At 40.9% G+C, this 21208-nt stretch overlaps 1 protein-coding gene across 2 annotated transcripts in view; it reads right to left on the reverse strand.

The window, feature by feature from the left end:
• Positions 1–21208, reverse strand: part of LOC127413577 (vinculin-like) — an 82776-nt gene that overhangs the window by 1620 nt on the left and 59948 nt on the right. The window contains exons 10-19 of one of the 2 annotated variants that reach the window (XM_051650828.1): positions 20976–21151; positions 19975–20165; positions 19075–19274; positions 17833–17961; positions 17257–17406; positions 16316–16424; positions 15861–16163; positions 15636–15760; positions 5481–5666; positions 2540–2731 (exon numbers count right to left, since the gene is read on the reverse strand). In XM_051650828.1, coding sequence (XP_051506788.1) covers positions 2540–2731; positions 5481–5666; positions 15636–15760; positions 15861–16163; positions 16316–16424; positions 17257–17406; positions 17833–17961; positions 19075–19274; positions 19975–20165; positions 20976–21151 — 1761 coding nt within the window. The remainder of the gene's footprint in view (positions 1–2539; positions 2732–5480; positions 5667–15635; positions 15761–15860; positions 16164–16315; positions 16425–17256; positions 17407–17832; positions 17962–19074; positions 19275–19974; positions 20166–20975; positions 21152–21208) is intronic. The other variant, XM_051650829.1, reaches the window with a different exon arrangement.

Raw genomic sequence — 21208 nt, forward strand, 5'->3', positions numbered from 1 at the left:
CATCATGCCTTTTGTGAAATTAGTAGGAGGATCATCGTGTCTCCTGGAATTTGTCTGAAGCAACTGTACATCGTTTTATTAAGTGTTGCCAGGAGATGCTGCAGAATGACTGTAAAATCTCATACAATGAGGGCTGAAATGGCAGCTATGCCCATATGCCACCAGCCTCCATTTACCCTGGAACACCCGTGCACAAAACTGTTCTGGCGGACTGTGAGGACCCACTTTAATGACCAGCTGTGGGTAAACATTTCCAAATGTCAAGATCTATGTTCTAAGAATTGTCTGCCAAGGTCAGACCTTTCGTTCATGTGAAAAATGGTCAAATGGTCAAAGCACATAATGGATTTGCGAATAATATTTCCATCATCCTAATGGGATTTTTTGAATCCACCTCTACCTAACACATAAACTTTAAAGTAAATTTTGTAGAGTTTAGGCACATTTCAAGTGTTCCCATTCAGGTTTTCTTTAGCGCAAATTAAAAATTTGCATGAAAATAGTTGGATGAAAACCAAGCCAATGTCTTTATGGAATGTTGGAATTATCCAACATTTGGGAAATATCAAGCTACATTTTTGTTAAAAAAAAAAAAAAAAATTCTGGGACCTTGACAACAGATTCTAAGTGTATTTTACTCCATCTCAGCAATGGTACTGCTGTACCTATCTTGTGAATAAACCATCTTATTCTTAATCATTGAAAAACCAAAGGTTTTGCATTAAATCATTATTCCTTAACCCCCAGAGACCCGAGCATGTTGTTGTTTGCATTTTCCATTTACCTTTTTGATTTGTAACTAGCAGCACCTAAGAAACCTTAACATTTTTTAGAGCAATTCCATTTCCTAAAAATGTAATCTTCACATATGGGGACAGCAGAATTAAGATGTGAAGTTTTAAATAATACCAAGCTATAGAAAGTCAGATTGTATTTATTAAATTGTTTATTATTTTTCCAGTTTTGTTGGTGTTTATGAGACGTTACAGACATTACAGCTGTAACATTTTCTGTAAAGCTGCTTTTGAACAATGTGTACTGGAAAAAGCACAAATATATATATATATATATATATATATATATATATATATATATATATATATATATATATATATAAATAAATGTTTTGACTTTTATGTCAATGTTTTTTCTACTTTGGCAACAAAATCTTAATGTTCTCTCTTTGCACTGTCAAACAAACAAGTGATAGTGCTGAGGCATTTTACCAATCAGAAATTCGCATAAATAATTCTGATACAAAGTAATGGCCAGCATCATCCAATCACTGCCGTCCATGTTAAAATAAAATTATACATTATAAATTCAGAATCTGTGACTGATTATCATTGTCCCATGTCTGCCAAATATGTTGAGAGGTCCAAACATCATCTGCAGGCTGAAACTGAATTTTTGGTTAGATGTTAGGAGTGAATGCACTTGACTGCATTCACTCCTATGATCCATAGGAAAGCTATAGGATGCTCCCTTGCTCCTAATTTAGTGAATGATTTAAACTCCAGTGTGCTGTCTGTCTGCACTGGTCTCAGAACATTTCAAAATGCACCTTATTTTAATTTTAATTCCATAAAAAACCTCTGAAAGCAAAAACATCTTCAATGTGAAAATGCAAAGTAAATATAGGATTTCTAATGAAAAAAATAAAGCTATTGTCCACTATACATTGTGTTTAGCAGAGTGGCGTTTTGCGATAAATCTCTCAAATTTAAAAAATGGCATATAGGAAGAAACTAGAAACTCTAATCTTTTCACTCAACAAGGTTTCAATGTAAAAACGTAATTAGGTTTCTTACCAGATGTAGTTTTTTGGCCATTTCTCCAAAAGACAAACTCTGCTGTGATCGGCGTCACATGATTCCGTGCATCAAAATTTTAACCCTTTACTCACAGCCCAGAGTGTTCTGAACTGAGATCAGTCCGTTTAAATGAATTTAAATTAGACATTGCAAATAGCAAAGCCAAAATACAACGTACACGCATGTGGATGCGGGGGTCGCACAAGGTTAAGTAGAATTCTACATTTCTTATGTTTGTAAACAGGCATGCATAATTTCAGTGTGTTAAAATCTATTATCCCACAATGGCTTTGATATAGTTCATTTACATGGTTAGAGAAAAAGCATGTGCAAAACAACAAACAGGCATGTGACATGACTGCAACCTATGTAATTCTGAAGTCATTGGGAAACTGTCATCCATGGCTTCACAGGCTGGCAAAAGCAGTGTTTAGCAGCAACACTTGAGTGAATGGCCCCCCTTTAATCCAGGGCCCAGAGGCGTGACCATATCAAAAATGCGTGGGAAGTGACTTGTGAAGCCAATATCAGTTTGTCCAAGAAATGCACAACAAACTTGCCATTCCAGTCGCTGTCACTGGCAACCCCCAGCAGCAAAAAAAAAAAACACACCTGAACTGTGAAGCAACAACTGCAGTAGCAGCTATCTGGTTTCAGCATTCCCACAATAACATCTGGATGCAGAAGAGATGCTGCAGCCTACCGGGCCCAGGAAAGCGCAGTACCTTACTGGACCATTTGCGAGCCTCCTGATGCAAAGACTGTGCGGCGGCCAGAATGGGCTGGTTAACTGGCTGATTGGAGGACATTAAGAGTAGCTCGGGCTCAAAATCATCCTCGTTGTCTGTGAATTCATCCTCATCCTCTATATCTACATCCACCTCAGCGGCTTCAAAACCCTCGTCTGTCACTTCAGGCTGAGGAGGTGGAGAAGGACAAGGGGAGAGGAAGAAGCCGGCATGAAGAAAGAAGGACAGAGTTAGTACTAGAAGCACTGGATGGAGGTTTCCAGGAGATGGTTTTGGGAATGGCTTGGGTTTAGGACTAGGTGGGACAGGCAGCATTCTGTTTCCTTCTGGGTAATGACTGCCACAGAGCTGATCATGTTAACTCTGACTAGGTTGTTACACCCTGGGTTAAAATAAAGGTAGAGGTGTTGTGTTGTTTATTCTCATGTAAAGTTGAGGATGAAAGCTGGGTGTCTGGTTTCATTTGGACAGAGAGCAAACAAGCAAAGCCCCCACCCCCAACAAGACATACTTAATGCTACATTAGGAGTAGCATCTTGGCGTTGGTAGCTTGGGGTGTTAAAATGAGTTTAACCTGAATGATAAATAACCTGAACCTATGTCTCGTTTTGAACAGATCTTCAATAATTGGAAGTACTGCACCTGCAAAAACTGAAATAATCATCCTGGGAAGACACTGAATTAGATTTACTGGGCCTAGACTTGTTGAACCAATCAATTTCTATCTATTGTCATGCAATATCTCAGCATCTCATAAATCTGGCTTGATTTATGTCTTCTCCGTTAGTTTTTGGTTTTTATTTTATATTCAATTTGTCAACAAAACTAAACAATTTAGTTTCATTTTTTGTTATTTTTCACAGCTTTAGTTTTCTTAGTGTTTTGCAGTTTCAGTTTTTTTATTTTAGTTTTAGTATTTTTTATGGCTGCCAAAGCTGAGATTTTACTGGTGTAATTAAAAATTCTGACATTATTACAATTCTCAGGACAGTCTTGTGTTACCTCTATCTAGTGGTATTTTCATGTTTAATGTGGACTGTAAATGTTGCAAATTTTATAATATAGGGTGAATATGGGTAAAGTGACAAAGGACATTTAAGCTTGATCCACATTGTATCCATACATTTTTCCTTAAATTATTACAAATCATTAGTAAACTAATCTTTGGGGAGTAAACAATTAAAGGGATAGTTCACTCAAAAATGAAAATTCTCTCATTTACTCACTCATGCCATCCCAGTTTTGGACCTAGTTGATTTGCATTGAATGGACCTACAGAGCTGAAATACTCTTCTAAAAATCTTTGTTTGTGTTCAGCAGAAGAAAGTCATACGCATCTGGAATGCCATGAGGGTGAATAAATGATAAGAGAATTTTCATTTTAGGGTCAACTATCCCTTTATCTTTTTGAGGTTTTTAATTGATGATTTTATTTTGGGATGTGTGGCAAAGCTCATTTCATGACCACTGGTGGGAAAAGCAATAGTAAAGAAAATGACAAAAAAAATTAGGTAAATCTTGTTAAGGTTATAAAAAAAGTTAACTTAATGTTATGATCTGAAAGTGTATATGAAAATATTAAAATGTATTCCAAACAGATGTAGATATTTTCTGGAGAATAATTTTTCCTCTGTCCCACTTTAACAGTACTGCATGAATCAAATCTGTGATTTGGTCAAAAGAGGGTCTTCAAAGGTTCTACATCCCAGTATTGAATATTTCTTCATTTTTGCTTTTGACAAAGGTAGAAGACATCCTAAACTTTCTCCAACGGTATAATCTTAGGTTATGTGTTGTTTAGAGCATAATTCAAAGTATCAAGAAATTTAAAATTTCCAAAAGTGTCCCACTTTGCCCATATTCACCCTACAATATCAAAAACTAAAACTAAAATTAATTTTAGATAATTTTTTATTTTGTTTTAGTTAGTTTTGGAGTTATGAAAAAATATTTTATTTTAGTTTCAGTTTTTTCCCAATAAAATTATTTTAGTTAGTTTTCATTTTCGTTAACTATAATGACACTGCTCTGTACCCTGCATTAGGTTTAGTAAGGGTTTAGTAGAGGTATTCTCCCACTAAGCCAAGGTCAACATTGCAATAGTGAATATCTGCAAACTTATCTTCATAACTGAACAAGCAATAAACATGGGGCTGTGTGCAGACACAAACAGACAAAAAGACCATATTAACACATGCAAGTGAGAACAAATAAGCCACAAGGAACAAGACAGAGTGAAAGGACAGAGTGTTGATCTGAATTCCAACAAATAGCACAGAAACATCCACAAAGAAACAATGACACAACTAATAACTCAAACACACCCAGTAGGCTCTCACTACGATCATCTCATTGGGTTAGACTTCTTGCTTACATAACTTTCTATCACCTAAAACAGCATTTGCAATGAGCTCATAGCTGCTCAGCACTCATTTTGGTTACTAGTTCCTTCATATTGTGTCCACCATGGAAGATTTTTCCTATTAATTAAAGTTAACATGAATAGTCCTGCCAGCCTTGTTTCATAGCTGAAGCATTTATGGGGTAAAGTTGTGAAGAAAAGTAATATATTGCTCCATTACTATGGTAACACAATTAGTGAATCTACTTGTTAAAACCGTTAGAAATCAAGCATGCAAACACTTCTTTCATAGATGACAGTTTCCTTTTTCCAAATGTCAGGTAAACAAAAGACATCAAATTCACTCAGACTTGAACAGATCTAGGAGGCAAAGTCTCACAATCATAAATAACAGGCTGGTACACAAAGCAGAAACTACAAAACTATCGTTACAACTGATTGGATTCCAAATAAAACCTCACAAGTTCTTGACAGGCTTCGTGAGATTCACCCTTTGAAATTATTTTAAATCTACAAAGAATTTTTGTGCATTTTAAATGTAATAGGTCCACTCACCTTGCTGGACCATTTTTGGGCCTCATCGTGTAGTTGCCTGGCAGCCACCATCATCGGCTCGCTCACCATCTCGCCGGCTTTCTGCTCAGGGAACTCCTCATCCTTCTCCTCTGGTGGCGGAGGTCTCGGGGGAGGTACCTCTCCTTCAGGGAGGGGTGGTTTGGGAGGAGCCTGATCATCATTGACCTGACAGAGGAGGAGAGAGTTGGTATGTGAGGTAGATGAGTTAAACTGCCTTGTGTCTGTTAAACAAGCATTTTTTTAAAAAATTATTATTATATACAGTATCTCCAGTATCCAGTATCTGTGTTAAAAATCATTGTCGACTTCAAGATTTATAAAATTTCCAAACCAAAGGCCTGCATTTAAAGACATGAAATCTGAGATTTGTGGCTTTTAGTCCATGCCTATTAGCTTTGAAGCCATCTACATGTATTGTAACGATGCTGGCACTGGCAATGATGAAGACGATTACGAAGGAGTGAAGAGAACCCAAGTGCAGTTTATTTACAAAAGTGAAACAAAAACCCTAATTATAAACGTGAAACATGAACTTGACTAGACTTAAAACTTGACAAACATAACATGGCTTGACTTGGCTAGAACAAAACACATTCACATACATTCAATACTTGACAATGGCAAACATGAGGGCTTAAATACTAGACATGGGAAACATCAACCAATGAACAGACAGAACTGATAACAAGATAATTAAACAATAAACCAATGAAAACTTGACACATGAACATGGAGGGAAAACATGAAATCACATGACATATCCCTGCCACTAAGGGGCGGCTCCCGACGCCCCAACACATAAACAAAACACGTGAAACATGACATAAATTCAAAGTTCTGTAGGGAGCTGTGGGGGGGGGGGTGTCTTGAGGCGTGGGGTGTGGCGTGGCGAGAAAGGGTGAGGGGCATGGGACCAGGGCAGAGTCCGTGTGGGGTGGAGCCATGAGAGGCTCGAGGGGCGGAGCCATGGAAGGCAGAGCCGTGAGAGGCTTGAGGGGCACAGCCATGGAACTTGGTGCCCGGAAAGTAGCCGAAGACTCGAAGGGCCAGGGTGGAGCCGATAGTAGGGAGGACCAAGGCGGTGCTGGAGGCTCGGAGGAGCAAGGTGGAACTGGGGGATCGGAAGACTGAGGTGGAACCGGTGGGACTGAGGACCAAGGTGGAGCCGTAGGGAAGGAGGTCCCCGGTGGAGCTGACAGATCGGAGGGACAAGGCGCAGCCAGAGGATCGGAGAGCCAAAGCGGACCAAGGAGGAGCCGGAGGGACAAGGGACCCCGGCAAAGCCGACAGGATGAAGGACCACAGTGGAGCCGAGGGAATGCCGAGCTGAGGCAATGTCGAGGGACCGACAGGCCAAGGCGAAGTCCAGGGCTCGGAGGTTCCAGGCGGGGTCAGAGGGCCGAAAGTTCCCCTTGCCTGCTCAGGAGAACTAAGGGTGGGTATAAGTGTGGGAACCATCTCCAGGTCCAACTGCTCAGGTGTGGCTATGACATGGCATGGAGCAGGCTGAGACGTTGCTGTGACGTGGCATGGAGCAGGCTGAGGCGTTGCTGTGACGTGGCATGGAGCAGGCTGAGGCGTTGCTGTGACGTGGCATGGAGCAGGCTGAGGTGTTGCTGTGACGTGGCATGGAGCAGGCTGAGGCGTTGCTGTGACGTGGCATGGAGCAGGCTGAGGCGTTGCTGTGACGTGGCATGGTGCAGGCTGAGGCGTTGCTGTGACGTGGCATGGTGCAGGCTGAGGCGTTGCTGTGACGTGGCATGGTACAGGCTGAGGCATTGCTGTGACATGGCATGGAGCAAAAGATGGTGCTAGCTCAGAGACCATGATGAGGAACTCTCGTTTGGAGGCCATGACGTGAAACTCTGGCTCGGCAGCAGCCATGACGTGGACCTCTGGCTCGGCATCCGCCTCCTCCACAGTGAACGTGGAACCAATGATCTGTAGGGCGAGGTCGATATATTGAGCCAGGCTGAGGGAACTGCGACTGCCAGGCATCAAGGAGGAGATCGGCTCACTCAGACCAAAGCAAAAAATTTCTTTGAGGGCGACCTCATTAAAGTTCACTTGGCTGGCCAAATCGCAGAACTCCTCAACATAATCCTCCAGGGGACGATTCCCCTGACGTAGCCATATGAGTCGAACTGCTGGGTTCAAAGTTGGTCAAGAATTCTGTAATGATGCTGACACTGGCAATGATGAAGATGATAACGAAGGAGTGAAGAGAACCCAAGTGCAGTTTATTTACAAAAGTGAAACCAAAACCCTAACTATAAACGTGAAACATGAACTTGACTAGACTTAAAACTTGACTTGACATAAACATAACATAAACATGTCACAAACATGACTTGGCTAGAACAAAACACATCCACATACATTCAATACTTGACAATGGCAAACATGAGGGCTTAAATACTAGACATGGGAAACATCAACCAATGAACAGACAGAACTGATAACAAGAAAATTAAACAATAAACCAATGAAAACACGACACATGAACATGGAGGGAAAACATGAAATCACATGACATGTATATTTAAAGAGGTCATGACATCAAATTTTCATTTATCTTTTAACAGTGCATTCAGAAAGCATTCAGACCCTTTCATTTTTTTCACGTTTTGTTATGTTGCAGCGTAAATTATGTTTGTTTTTTTTTGTCACACTTCTCAGTGGAAGGAGGAGGCAAGAAGCAAGGTTTCCTGGTTCAGGTAGGCGTTTAATTGAGCACTCTGTCGTCTACAGTTCCACACAGTTTCACAAACAAATTGTTATTTAGATAGTCCCACTTCATCTACATAACAACATATGACGCAGTGGCCTTCCTTGTGCCAATCTCTCTCTCTCATGTACTGGCAGTGTGGCTCTTTTATGCCGCTCTCCTCGTGCTCACTGAAATTAGAGACAGGTGTTAGACATAATTTAGCTCAGGTGTAAGCGCCCTTACCGCTTTCTCTCTCTCCGGAGAGATGCTTGACCACGCCCCCACTGCCACATTTTTTTTTTTCACATCAATCTACACTCCATACCCCATAATGACAAAGCAAAAACCAGATTGTTGATAACTTTGCAAATTTATTAAAAATAAAAAACACTGACATATGTATTCAGACCCTGCTATGACACTTGAATTTAGCACAGGTGCATCCCATTTCTCTGGATCATCTTTGAGATGTTTCTACACTTTGGCTGGAGTCTACCTGTGGCAAATTCAATTGATTGGACATGATTTTGAAAGGCACACACCTTTCTAAATAAGGTCTCACAGCTGAAAACGCATATCAGAGCAAAAACCAAGCCATGAGGTCAAAGGAACTGCCTGCAGATCTCAGAGACATGATTGTGTTGAGGCACAGATCTGGGGAAGGCTACAAATGTTTTCTGGCTGCATTGAAGGTTCCCAAGAGCACAGTGGCCTCCATAATTCTTAAATGGAAGATCTTTGGAACAACCAGGATTCATCCTAGAGCGGCCGCCCAGCCAAACTGAGCAATTGGGGGAGAAGGGCCTTGGTAAAAGAGGTGACCAAGAACCCGATGGTCACTCTGGTTGAGCTTCAGAGATCATGTGTGGAGATGGGAGAAACTTGAAGGACAACCATCACTGCAATATTCCACCGATCTGGGCTTTATGGCAGAGTGGCCAGACGGAAGCCTCTCCTCATTGCAAGACTAAAAAAAGCACCTAAAGGATGCTCAGACTGTGAGAAACAAGACTCTCTGGTCTGATGAAACAAAGATTGAACTGTTTGGCTTCAATTCCAAGCGTCATGTCTGGAGGAAACCAGGCACCGCTCATCAACTGCTCAATACCATCCCAACGGTGAAGCATGGTGGTGGTAGCATCATGCTGTGGGAATGTTTTTCAGTGGCGGGGGGGGGACTGGCCAGGGTTGAAGGAGAGCTGAATGCAGCAAAATACAGAGATATCCTTAATGAAAACCTGGTCCAGAGCACTAAGGACCTCAGACTGGGCTGAAGGTTCACCTTCCAACAAGACAATGACCCTAAGCACTCAGCCAAGACAACACAAGGGTGGCTTAGGGACAACTCTGTGAATGTCCTTGAGTGGCCCATCCAGAGCCCAGACTTGAACAAAATCGAACTTCAACAATGAAGTCGTGTGGTGCCATGTGAGGTTCGGAGGCATGAACGGTGAGCTCTGCGCACTTTGCTAGCTTTAATACTTTTTGTGTCATAAACCTCTGAGATGCCATACACCCTGTTCCATCACTGTTCTATGAAGACAATATGTCAAAGAATTCAAAATTCTCAGGCTCTGGAGACATTAAAAGACACTTATGTGCTCAAGCTGAAGCCCCTGAGCAGCAGGCCACAAGCCAGGGTCTCAGTTTGGCCAGTGAGGTGAAAGAAATTCAGCATCAACTGTTGAACATGACGGCAATGCTGACGAAGGTCATTGCTGACTTGGAGGATCTTGGTGTAATACGTTGATCGATCACTGCCACGGAGACGAAATTCACTAAGTTGGTTACAAGAGTGTCAGATGTTGAGAAACGGATCGATTATCTTGAGTCATCGGAGAGGGAATTAGTTGCTAACCTGCTAGCGACAAAGGTGGACTTGGAGTGCATCTGGGAAAAGTTTGAAGAGAATCGTAACCGGCGAAACAACGTCCCAATTGTTGGAATTCCTGAGGACGAAGAAGGCCGAGATATGTTGAAATTCCTAGATGAGCTCTTCCCGAGTCTGCTCGAAATAACAGGCCATAAGCTGGAAATCGAGCGGGCTCACAGAGTTCCAGCTCATAGATCCGCGGAGGGAGACAGGCCCCGATCAATTCTGGCCAAATTTCTGAGATCATCTGATAAAGAGCTTGTGTTACACAAGGCGAGGAGTAAAGGAAGGCTTTCTTGGAAGAACCACAGCATTTTCTTGTTCCCAGACTTTGCGAATTCGACAACAGAGAAACGTGATCGATTCAAGGAATGCAAGAAACTCTTACATCAATGGAAGGTCCCTTTTGCACTGATGTTCCTGGCCAAATTGAGAATAGATACTAAGGATGGCCGCAAAATATTTACATACCTACAGCAAGCAATGTCCTTCAAAAAGTCAATGACTGAGTAAGTTATTTGTGGTTCTCATGTTGCAGCTGAGTGGGACTGACTCACTGAACATTCACTTGACTGTTCGAGGAACTGAGCACCTTTTTTGTATATTTTGTGATGGTTCTGCCTAGCGGCTGGAGTTTGTTTTGTGGAATAACACTCCTTCGGGACAGTTTGTGGATGAATCTGCTACTCATTATTGTTTTAGCAGAAATTCAGAGGCTAAGGTTGATTTTGGCTAATATTTATGCACCTAACGCTGAAGATCAGGGCTTTTTTATAGATCTTGAAGGGATGTTGCAAGCCGCTGGCACCCCTCATGATATAATATTGGGAGGAGACTTTAATCTTTTGATGGACTCAGTCCTTGATCATAGTGAAGCAGAAGTGTGCAAGCCCCCTAGAGGAACAGTGACACTTCACAGGATGTGTAAAAATCTTGGTCTTACAGATATTTGGAGACTTTTAAACTCATCTGGTAGGGACTATACATTTTTTTCATCAGTCCATAAGATTTATTCTAGAATATATTTTTTGTATAGATCTAAGTCTCTCATTTAATCTGTTGTTGATTGTTCAATTGGAAACATTTTAGTCTCAGATCACGCCCTGTTGAGTTTAGAGGTGTTGCCACATACAGAGAAAAAGAAATCATATAGTTGGCACTTTAATGTATCCCTTTTGCAAAATCCTAAATTCCAACAAATGCTAAAGGCTGAAATCAATGTCTATATGGAGACCAACTGGTCCTCAGTATCCTCTGTGGGCATGGCTTGGGAGGCACTTAAGACAGTTCTTAGGGGTGAGATCATACAGTATGGCTCATTCATCAAAAAATCCAAAGCACAAGAACTTGGGTAGTTGGAAGGGAATATTGAAAGTGCTGAGGCAGAACTGAAGCACCAAATGTCATCTGATGGCCTAAGAGAATTGACCCGATTGAAATACAAATATAATACTATTTTGTCGCGGAAGGTGGAGTTTTGGCTATTCAGGGCAATATTTTGAGTAGGGCGACAAAGCAGGGAAGCTTTTGGCTAGATATATAAAGCAGAGAGAGTCTTTTTCTACCATTCCCTCAGTGAAATCTGCTGGTGGTGAAATATTTACCTCAGCCATTGATATTAATAATGCTTTTAAAGAATTCTATCTTGATCTCTATAGTTCCACATCTATGTCTACTGATGAAGATATTAGAAACTTTGTGGAACCATTAGAACTCCCTAAACTGATGACTGAGCAAAAAAATTCTCTTGATTCTGAGATAACCTTGAAGGAGCTTGGCGAGGTAATTAAGGCCTTGCCTACAGGCCAGATGGCTTTGCCTCTGAATTTTTTAGATCTTACGCTACAGAACTGGCTCCACTTTTGTTAAAAGTTTAAATGGAATCATTAAAGAATGCAAAGCTTCCGCCAACCACGACACAAGCCCGTATCAGTCTGATTCTTAAAAAGGACAAAGATCCAAGCGAGTGTAAGAGTTACCATCCAATTTCCCTGATCCAGCTAGACGTAAAAATATTGTCAAAAATTCTGGCTAACCGATTAAGAAAAGTTATGACACCTCTTATACATATAGATCAGGTGGGGTTTATTCGGGGCCACAGCTTTTCTGATTACATTAGGCATTTCATCAATATCATGTGGTCAGTAGCGAATGATCAGACTCCGGTCGCTGCCATCTCACTTGACGGCGATAAGGCATTTGATATGGTAGAATGGGATTATCTTTTTAAGATTTTGGAAATATATGGGTTCGGGAATACTTTTATTGGATGGATTAATTTACTTTATAGACACCCGGTAGATTATTTTACTCTGGATAGGGGAATCCAGCAGGGTTGCCCTTTTTCCCCATTATTGTTCTGTCTTGCCCTGGAACCATTAGCAGCCGCGATAAAAAGGGAAGATGATTTTCCAGGGGTGGTGGCGGGAGGTGTGGCGAATAAGCTTTTATGCAGATGATATTTTATTATTCATCTCTGACCCCATTAAATCTATGCCTTGCCTCCATAGAATTATTAATTCCTTTTCTAAGTTCTCAGGATATGGAGTCAATTGGTCCGAAGCTTTGGCTCTGACAGCGTACTGCCCAGTAACGCTTTCCAGCCGGACGCCATCCAGTGGCCCAAACAGGGCATTAAATATTTGGGCATTTTATTCCCAGCAAATTTGTCTGTTTTAGTTAGAGTTAATTTTGACCCCTTAATAAAAAGGTTTTCAAGCGATGTGGACAGCTGGACTTCATTACATTTATCTATGATTGGGAAGGTTAATGTTATTAAAATGAATTGTATTCCAAAATTTAACTACCTGTTACAATCTCTCCCTGTAGATGTCCCCCTCTCTTATTTCAAGCAATTTGATAGCATAGCGAAGTCCTTCATTTGGAATGGTAAGCGTCATAGATTACATTTTAATAAGTTACATAGGCCGATTGACAAAGGTGGGCTAGGCCTACCGAAGATTATGTTTTATTATTATGCATTCGGTCTCAGACATTTAGCTCATTGGTCGCTTCCACCTGAGAGAGCCCCTCCCTGGTTTTGTATTGAACAGGAAGTTCTTGCCCCTATTTTGCCAGTGCAAAGCCTTTCTATCAAACTAATTGGAGAAGTTAAGTTACACCCTGTTATCTCACATTTGCACACAGTATGGACAAAAGTGTCCAGAGTGTTTAATTTGGACATTTATTTAAATGTTGCCTCAAACATATGGCTGAACCCATAGTGGTCAGAGTGGATTGTGAGGGGGGTTACTACACTCGGTGACCTACAGTATATGAGAGAGGAGTGTTGAGATCTTTTGAAAATTTGGTTCAACATTTTGGAATTCCCAGATCTCAGTTCTATATGTATTTACAGCTGCGCCACCTGCTCTGTATTGTTTTTGGGAGTAGCACACCCACCCCCAAAGTGGCAGATACTCTGGGAATGGTGATTACTGCTTTTGGAAAAGGTCATGAGGCATCAGTATATTGCTCCCTTCAGAGTCTGGGGGTCGGAGCTTTAACTTCTATCAAAGATTATGGGAGAAAGATTTAAACTTGGTATTGGAGGAGGGAGTGTGGGCTAAGATTCAAAAAAATTTAAAGTCTGCATCTAGAGATGCAAGGGTGCACCTTATGCAATTCAAGATTTTACATAGATTCTATTGGACCCCCTCTAGATTGTATAGGCTTGGTTTTAAAGACACACCCACTTGCTGGTGATGCCAATCAGAAGATGGAGACACAACCCATGTTTTGTTTTGTGGGGGGGAGGAGGGGGGGTTGTTAAGATCCAAGAATTTTGGTTGAAGGTTCAGAGTTGTATGTGACGTTTTGGACACTCAAATTTTACTTTGCCCCAGACTCTTTATTTTGGGTGATGGGGCAATCATAAATTTGGGGGATAAACACATAAAAAATTGGGTTCTGACCAGTATCATGCCTGGCAGGCAAATTATTTTAAGGGGTTGGAAGTCGGAAGGAGCACCCTCATTTCCGGAGTGGTGTGAGGAGATGGGGAGGGTGGCAGCTTTTGAGGAGGTGGCAAGTAGAAGGCTGGGGTTTTGGGACTTGTTTATTAGGAAATGAGGCAATTATTTAGTGTTTTGGGGGGACTCTTGTGCAGGGGATATGGAGAGAGAAATTTAGTTTAATTATGTATGTTTATTATATTTTCTTTCTTTTATTTCTTCTTCTTTTTGTGTGTTTGTGTGCATTATGATATGTGACCACAGGGGTGTTCGTTGGAGTTGGTGATTGGGGAGGGATATTAGTGGGGGTTAAATGTTTATTCGATGTATATGTGTTGTGTTTTCCTTTGTTGTATATTTAGGAATCAATAAAAAATGTTAATTGAAAAAAATATATATATGAAAATGCCTGTCCACCAATGGTCCCCATCCAACCTGACAGAGCTTGATAGGATCTGCAGAGAAGAATGGCAGAAAATCCCCAAATTCAGGTGTGCAAAGCTTGTCGCATCACACCCAAAAAGACTTAAGGCTGTATTCCCTGCCAAAGGTGCTTTAACTAAGTACTGAGTTATGGGTCTGAATACTTATGTCAATGTGATATTTTAGTTTTTTCTTTTTATTAAATTTGCAAAGTTATCAAAAATCAGGTTTTTGCTTTGTCATTATGGGGTAAAAATAAATAATTTAAAGCACTTTTGCATAAGGCTGCAACATAGCAAAATGTGAAAAAAAAAATGAAGGGGTCTGAATAATTTCTGAATGCACTGTATAAGAGGTCATTGTACTATAAAAACATACTGTAAGTTTCAGAACTCAAAACTTTCACCTTACTGCAAAAAGACCATTTGTTAAAACCAAGCTGCCAAAATAACTCTTCCTCTACTTCCTCCACATTGTGATGTCACACTGTGGTAGACATTTGCATCCGACCGCCTCCACAACAATACTTCAACGCCAGCTTTACCTTATCACTTCTGTAGCCCCGCCCATTAGTGGTGAGCAGTGAGATGGCAAGAAGAGAGCAGGTCTGTCAAAAGCAGAGAGCTAATCATAACAGTGGGCATTTAATGTCGAGTCTTAAAGGAGAAGCAGCACCAAAACCGAGCATTTCTGACAGAGGATTAGAATGAGGGTGGAAAATTATCACCTTTTTTTTTTTACAAATATATTAATCTTTTTTGTGTGTGTATGTGCAAAAAACTTTACTAATATTATAAGTGAACCTCAAGGAACATACTAAAATAATTAAAAAAATGTCATGACCCCTTTAAGTGTACTCCTAAAAGTTGACCAAATTACCTTTTAGAAGAAATACATATTAAAAATGTCTTTCTCTTCTACGAAAATGGACCAAAAATATTGACGACCTGTCTAGCACTACACAGTAGTGTAGTACACAGTTTTGTCCAGTCAAATGATTTCTATAATGAGAACTTCCCTCCCCCTACTACCTCAACCTAACAAGAAGGTTTATGGCTGTGACTGAACTAAAGCCTATTGGCTTCTGCACAGAATGGACAGAAAACTGCATTCGTCAAGCAATTTCACGGGATCTTTAAAGCATGCTTTGAAGCTTTGAGAGCGGCAGCACTTACATGCAGCTGATCAAGGTCTGGTGGTGGAGGGGGGAAGTCAGGCTCCTGAGGCTGGAAGGCCTCTCTGACTTTCCCCACAGCAGCCAAGATTCTGTAGCCAGAGTCCAGGAAGCTCTTTTGCAAACCTGCTCACCAAAAGGGAGAGTACAGATCCATCAGTATTAAATAGGAAGTTACAAAGAATTTAATCATTTGTAACCAGTAAACAACATGAAAGAGGAAAACCTGGTTCCTGGATGTTTCCTGCCACAGCTTTAGCAGCCATAACCATGGGTGAGATTGTTCTACCAAGATCATCTGAAGCACTTTTAACCATTTCCCTGAATTTAGGGTCCTCAGAGTTTTCCACTTCCCTCTTGGCCACCAGAAGGACCCTGTTGGCCCGCCGGGCAATACTGGTGGCCCCCGCAACCAACATCTGAGGCTGAACGTTAGCCATTGCCACTCGGCACTTATCAATGTCCTTCTTAACGGCCTCCTCTGAAGCATCCAAGAGGGATTTAGTGTCAATGGCTTCATCCACTAGACCTAAAACAAGTATAGAGAAATCTCTGAGTTTATTTTTTAGAAAAAAAAAGTGATTACTATCTTCAGACTTATAAATTGTTTATTGAGCTTGTCAAAGCTTCATGACATTTTTCCCCATTTCAGAACACAGCATTCAGCTGAAATGAGCTTACTGGTCATTTTTTCAATGTTGTCAATCCATTGATTCTTCATGGTCTCAAAGTGCTCGTATGCTGCCTGGTTGCCAGGGTTCTTTAGCAAAATGCGTGCAGCAGAAGTAACCTGCTCATGAGAAGAGCAAAAAAGAGATAATAGAGATACACGTCAAACATATATAGTAAATCAGATCACAATTAAGGGTTCCCACACTTTTTACGAAATAATTTTCATGACTTTTCCATGACCTTTCCGGTTGTTTGTGATTACTGTATAGACCTAAGCATTTAAAAAATTATTCTAATTCAGCGCAATTAGCAAATGAATCATTCTGCCAAATTTGTAGACCATTTGGACACATTCACTTACACAAAAAGAACAATTCTCACTAATTACACATCACTACGGTTTGCGAGCAAGTTTTACTCTACACATAGCTGATGAAATATATAAAAAAAAAAAAAGAAAAGAAAAAAAAAAAAAGAACATGTTAATTTAACATGCTAAATTCAAGCCAATTTAGAAATTCCCTGATATTTCCATGTTTTCCATGACCGTGGGATCCCTGACAATCTATACTGCTCATTCTGTCAAAATTGTTAATAAAAAAAGGGGGAAAAACTAAGAAAAAGCAAGTTTGGTGTTATAACCTTATCTTGCACACTGAGGGTGAGAAAAGAGGAAAGTCACTGATAATAAAGAATCTTACATGGTATGCTAACTTTAAACTTTGACAACACTTTCAGAACTGTTCATATGTAAATGAGAAGACTTGTTCTAAACTACAGTATGTAAACAATCTTGAGACTCGATCTTGTTGCTATTGTGGCCAGACATCAGGGCTGGCTCTGTCTCAAGCACGCCATTACGTCCACATAAAGTAACCCTGGCATAAGCGCAGGATCCACAGACATACAGTACATATATAAGCTGCCCCTGACATGACTCTCACACATACCTGAGGTGTGAGATCCCGGGCTGATTTCACTGCCACCTGGATGCCTTCCACTGTGCTTTTATTGGCTCTTCCCACAGCGGCAGCCTTCTCTGCTGTAGCACCCAGTCTGCTGGCATGATTCTCAAAATTAGAGGCCCTTTCCACAAAGACCTGGTGGAAACGGAAAATTAAAACTCCTAATGCATTAAGTCAACAGCAGGGTCTCCTTTGCATGCATTTACCTTCTTAACAATACTTTAGGGACACATGTGTCCCCAGAAGTGAGGGAAATCTGACAAAAATTTTCTATCCATCCATCCATCCATCCATCCATCCTTCCAAAACCTTCTTTTGGAAACATGGTTTATAACGAGACTAAATAATGTGTTAATTCAGTTCTAAAATGTATTTACATTTGTACTTTAGTATTATGGATAGTGTTTAGGATTAAGTCTGTAGTAATTACAATCAACGGGAACTCCCCATTTAAATAACGATGCAAACATGCATTGGCATATGTGACCTGACAGTGTAAAACAACCACAATTTCCACAATTGTGAAAGATCTCTCTTCTATATTAGGCATGCTTCACTGACCTCCTCTCTGTTGGGGGCCTCAAGAGGTGCTGTTGCTGCCACTGCCAGAAGCTTAATCGGTGTGGTTGTATCACTGAAAACATCAGACACCTCCTGGGTCATGGCCTCCTGCATCTTTGCCTTCAATTTCTTAAAAATATGAGGGGATATTTAACTGTACAGCTTAAAAAAATAATAATCTTTTTGGGAAAATGGGAAGGAATATACAATACACTATGTGGCCAAAGGTTTGTGGACAACACCTTACACACATACAGCCTTTCCAGAATATTACCTGCAAATGTCAGTTTAGAGGTCATGTGTGACCTCACATGCCCCGTTCAAAAATACTGGTAAATTTTGCTCTGGCAATTTACCTGAATGAGAAGTTGTAACATTACCTGAAAAGTTCAGTTTTGATGCTATGTGTGAAGATTAACGGTTTGAACACATACAGTACGAGGTCAGGATGCACTGAAGACGGAGAGGATTCAGTTACTATTGAGTTAAAAATATTTCATCAAATTGGACAGATAGTGAAATTATTCCATTTAGTTGAAGGATATAAAAATATTTGATATTTTAGAGCAGACTGTAGAGGAAATCTTGTAGTGCATGATGCTCCACGACTCAAATATGAAGTCATCCGATGAGCAAGCAAAGAAAATCGAAATTGAGATGGCAAACAAGTGCTTAAAGTGGAGAAAATATTTAACGGCACTCACTTTCAACTTGCATTGCAGTCTCCACGTTTGTTTACATCTGTCATGCGCCTTGTAGAACGTGTGGCCATGTGTTCCCACATAAGTTTGTGATGGGATCGACTTGACAGATCGACTTGCATTTATAGTATTCTAATTTTAGAAGTGGTGTAGTGTAATCTAGCCTAAAAGCACAAATAAATTTGTCGATAATGCCAAATAATGCCAATAGGTTTTTAATAAATGCTTAAAAAAAAAACATAGCTGTCTGTTGCTTGAGTGTCTACAAACTTTTGGTCACATAGTGTATTTAACACTCATGGAAGGGGTGTGATGAAGACATTTTCCACCAGAGGGTAATATTGGCTTATGTTCTATTGAGCCAAAAGCCCTCTCCTGCTTTGTGTAATTCATTATTCTAGACTAGAGTCAGCAAAATCTCACTGGTGCTTCCCATCTGAGAAGATCTAAACATCAGATTATGCTTCTCACACACCTGCTGTGAGAAGGATACTGGGACTCTTTTAATAGAAAAGGGGTGCACTATATCCGGCCTTCTTACTTTAATTGCCTCCAAAAGCTGAGCGGCAACAGCACGAGCCTGAGGACTCTCACCCTCTCCCCGCGTGGCCAGTTCTGCCAACTGCATCATCAGCTGCTCCACTCGCTCACACTTTGATAGCAGCTCCTGTCTGTACGGCCCTGGTAGAGAGTTAGCCAGCCTACGGCCCTCTGCTATCAGCCCTCGAATAGCAGCCTGGCCTGTAGACAGAGATAAGATGCTCAAATTCAGGTTGGTACACCTTGGCAATGCTTTTAGCGTGCAGTTCACAGCAAACAAAAGAGGTTAAAAAATGTTTACCTCAGTTTAAATTAACCAATAAATCACTCACTGCTTTACAGAATGGCCTCAAATGCTTATTGCTTTTACAAAATGGTTAACACTAATATAAATAGTAAGTATATACTTGCAGTGCATAGTAAATATATGAACTGGAACACAGCCCTAGTCCTAAATGCTCCAGGAAGGTAGATGTCCAAAAGCAGGACTGAACATCTCTAGTCTAAAATTACGCCATGACTTACTTAAAGTCAGTCTGAAAGTAACATGAGCTGCTGTGAATAGGACACTAGACAACTATTTATGGTTTGAAATATTGTAACTATGAATACAACAGGGACAGAAGAAATAGCCATTTGTCACATTACATAAAGGTCTAGAGTCAAGTGCCCAACATGCCAGTGTCATCCTTTGGGAAAAAAAGTAATGGCCTCAGATGACCATTAGGCTATACACAGACACAGATACCATAATTATGGCCACAAAATGGCTAATGGCCTATGATTCAATTTGTTACATAAAATGGGCTGCCAAGCTACAAACTGATTATGATGCCCTCTGATTTAAGCAGTAATATTTTGCTTTACAGGGCCAGCAGGGATCTGTGATGTTGGCACTCACCTACTCCACGGTCATCAACACCAGGGTTGTTGATCCAGCGCAAGGCCTGCTCCATTTTGCCCTCCAGGGTAATCGCAGCCTTGGCGGGTCTCATGTTGGCCACGGCACGGCTAGTCTTTGCCTGCAAGTTCTGCAAAGCTGTGCCAATCTGTTTTGCCAGTGCTCTAGCCTCAGGAGTATCGCCTTTACCCCTATGGCACAGAAAGAGTCAGACATGAAACATTAACAACAAAACTATTTGAGGATAAGACCAAATAAGAGATCTAATGCAGATAAAACATGCCACTCTCCCGGTTACATGTTTTTAGTACTCACATGTGAAAATACAAACACTAAGCGTCTCACCAATCATGTAATCTTGGCTACATTATCTGACCTAACTGCGAACATAAGAGTTTATCATTTCACACTTTTCATCATGTGCTGATTACTGACATAACATTTTCTTAACATGCCAAACTGGCATGATTGTTATCAAGTAAAAAAAAAAACAATCAATGAAAACACATTTTTTTTTTTAATCCCCTTTTCTCCCAATTTGTAAAGGCCAATTCTCACTAATTAGTAGGTCCTCGTGGTGGAGTGGTTACTCACCTCAATCCAGGTAGCGGAGGACAAGTTGCCTCCGCTTCTGAGACCGTCAATCCGCGCATATTATCACATGGCTCGTCATACATGACACCGCAGAGACTCCGCATGTGGAGGCTCTTGCTGCTCTCCGCGATCAATGCACAATTACCACGCGCCCCATTGAGAGTGAGAACCACTAATCACGACCACGAGGAGGTTACCCCATGTGACTCTACCCTCCCTAGCAACCGGGCCAATTTGGTTGCTTAGGAGACATGGCTGGAGCCACTCAGCACACCCTGGATTCGAACTCACAACTCCAGGGGTGGTAGTCAGGGTCAATACTCACTGAGCTACCCAGGCCCCCAACATGAATGTTCTTTAAATTAAAGGATTTCAACCATTTGTATTGTAAGTCTCTAATTACACACATTTTACGAAGTTCGACCAGTCTTGTAGTGAGCCCTGCAATTTCACTGATGGAGCGCAGGATATCGTCTCTCTCTTTAGGGTCTTCACACAAGTCAGTGATGCGTTTGGCCTCTGCCAGAAGAGCACGAATGTTCTCCTCCCCCTCCGGTCCACTGTAAGGGTCAGCCAGCCAGCTCTGTAAAAATAAATAGTTTATGCACAATAATTTTATGATTTAAGGATTATTATTACA

Source organism: Myxocyprinus asiaticus, chromosome 23 (genome assembly GCF_019703515.2).
Source record: "Myxocyprinus asiaticus isolate MX2 ecotype Aquarium Trade chromosome 23, UBuf_Myxa_2, whole genome shotgun sequence".
Lineage (NCBI taxonomy): Eukaryota > Metazoa > Chordata > Actinopteri > Cypriniformes > Catostomidae > Myxocyprinus > Myxocyprinus asiaticus.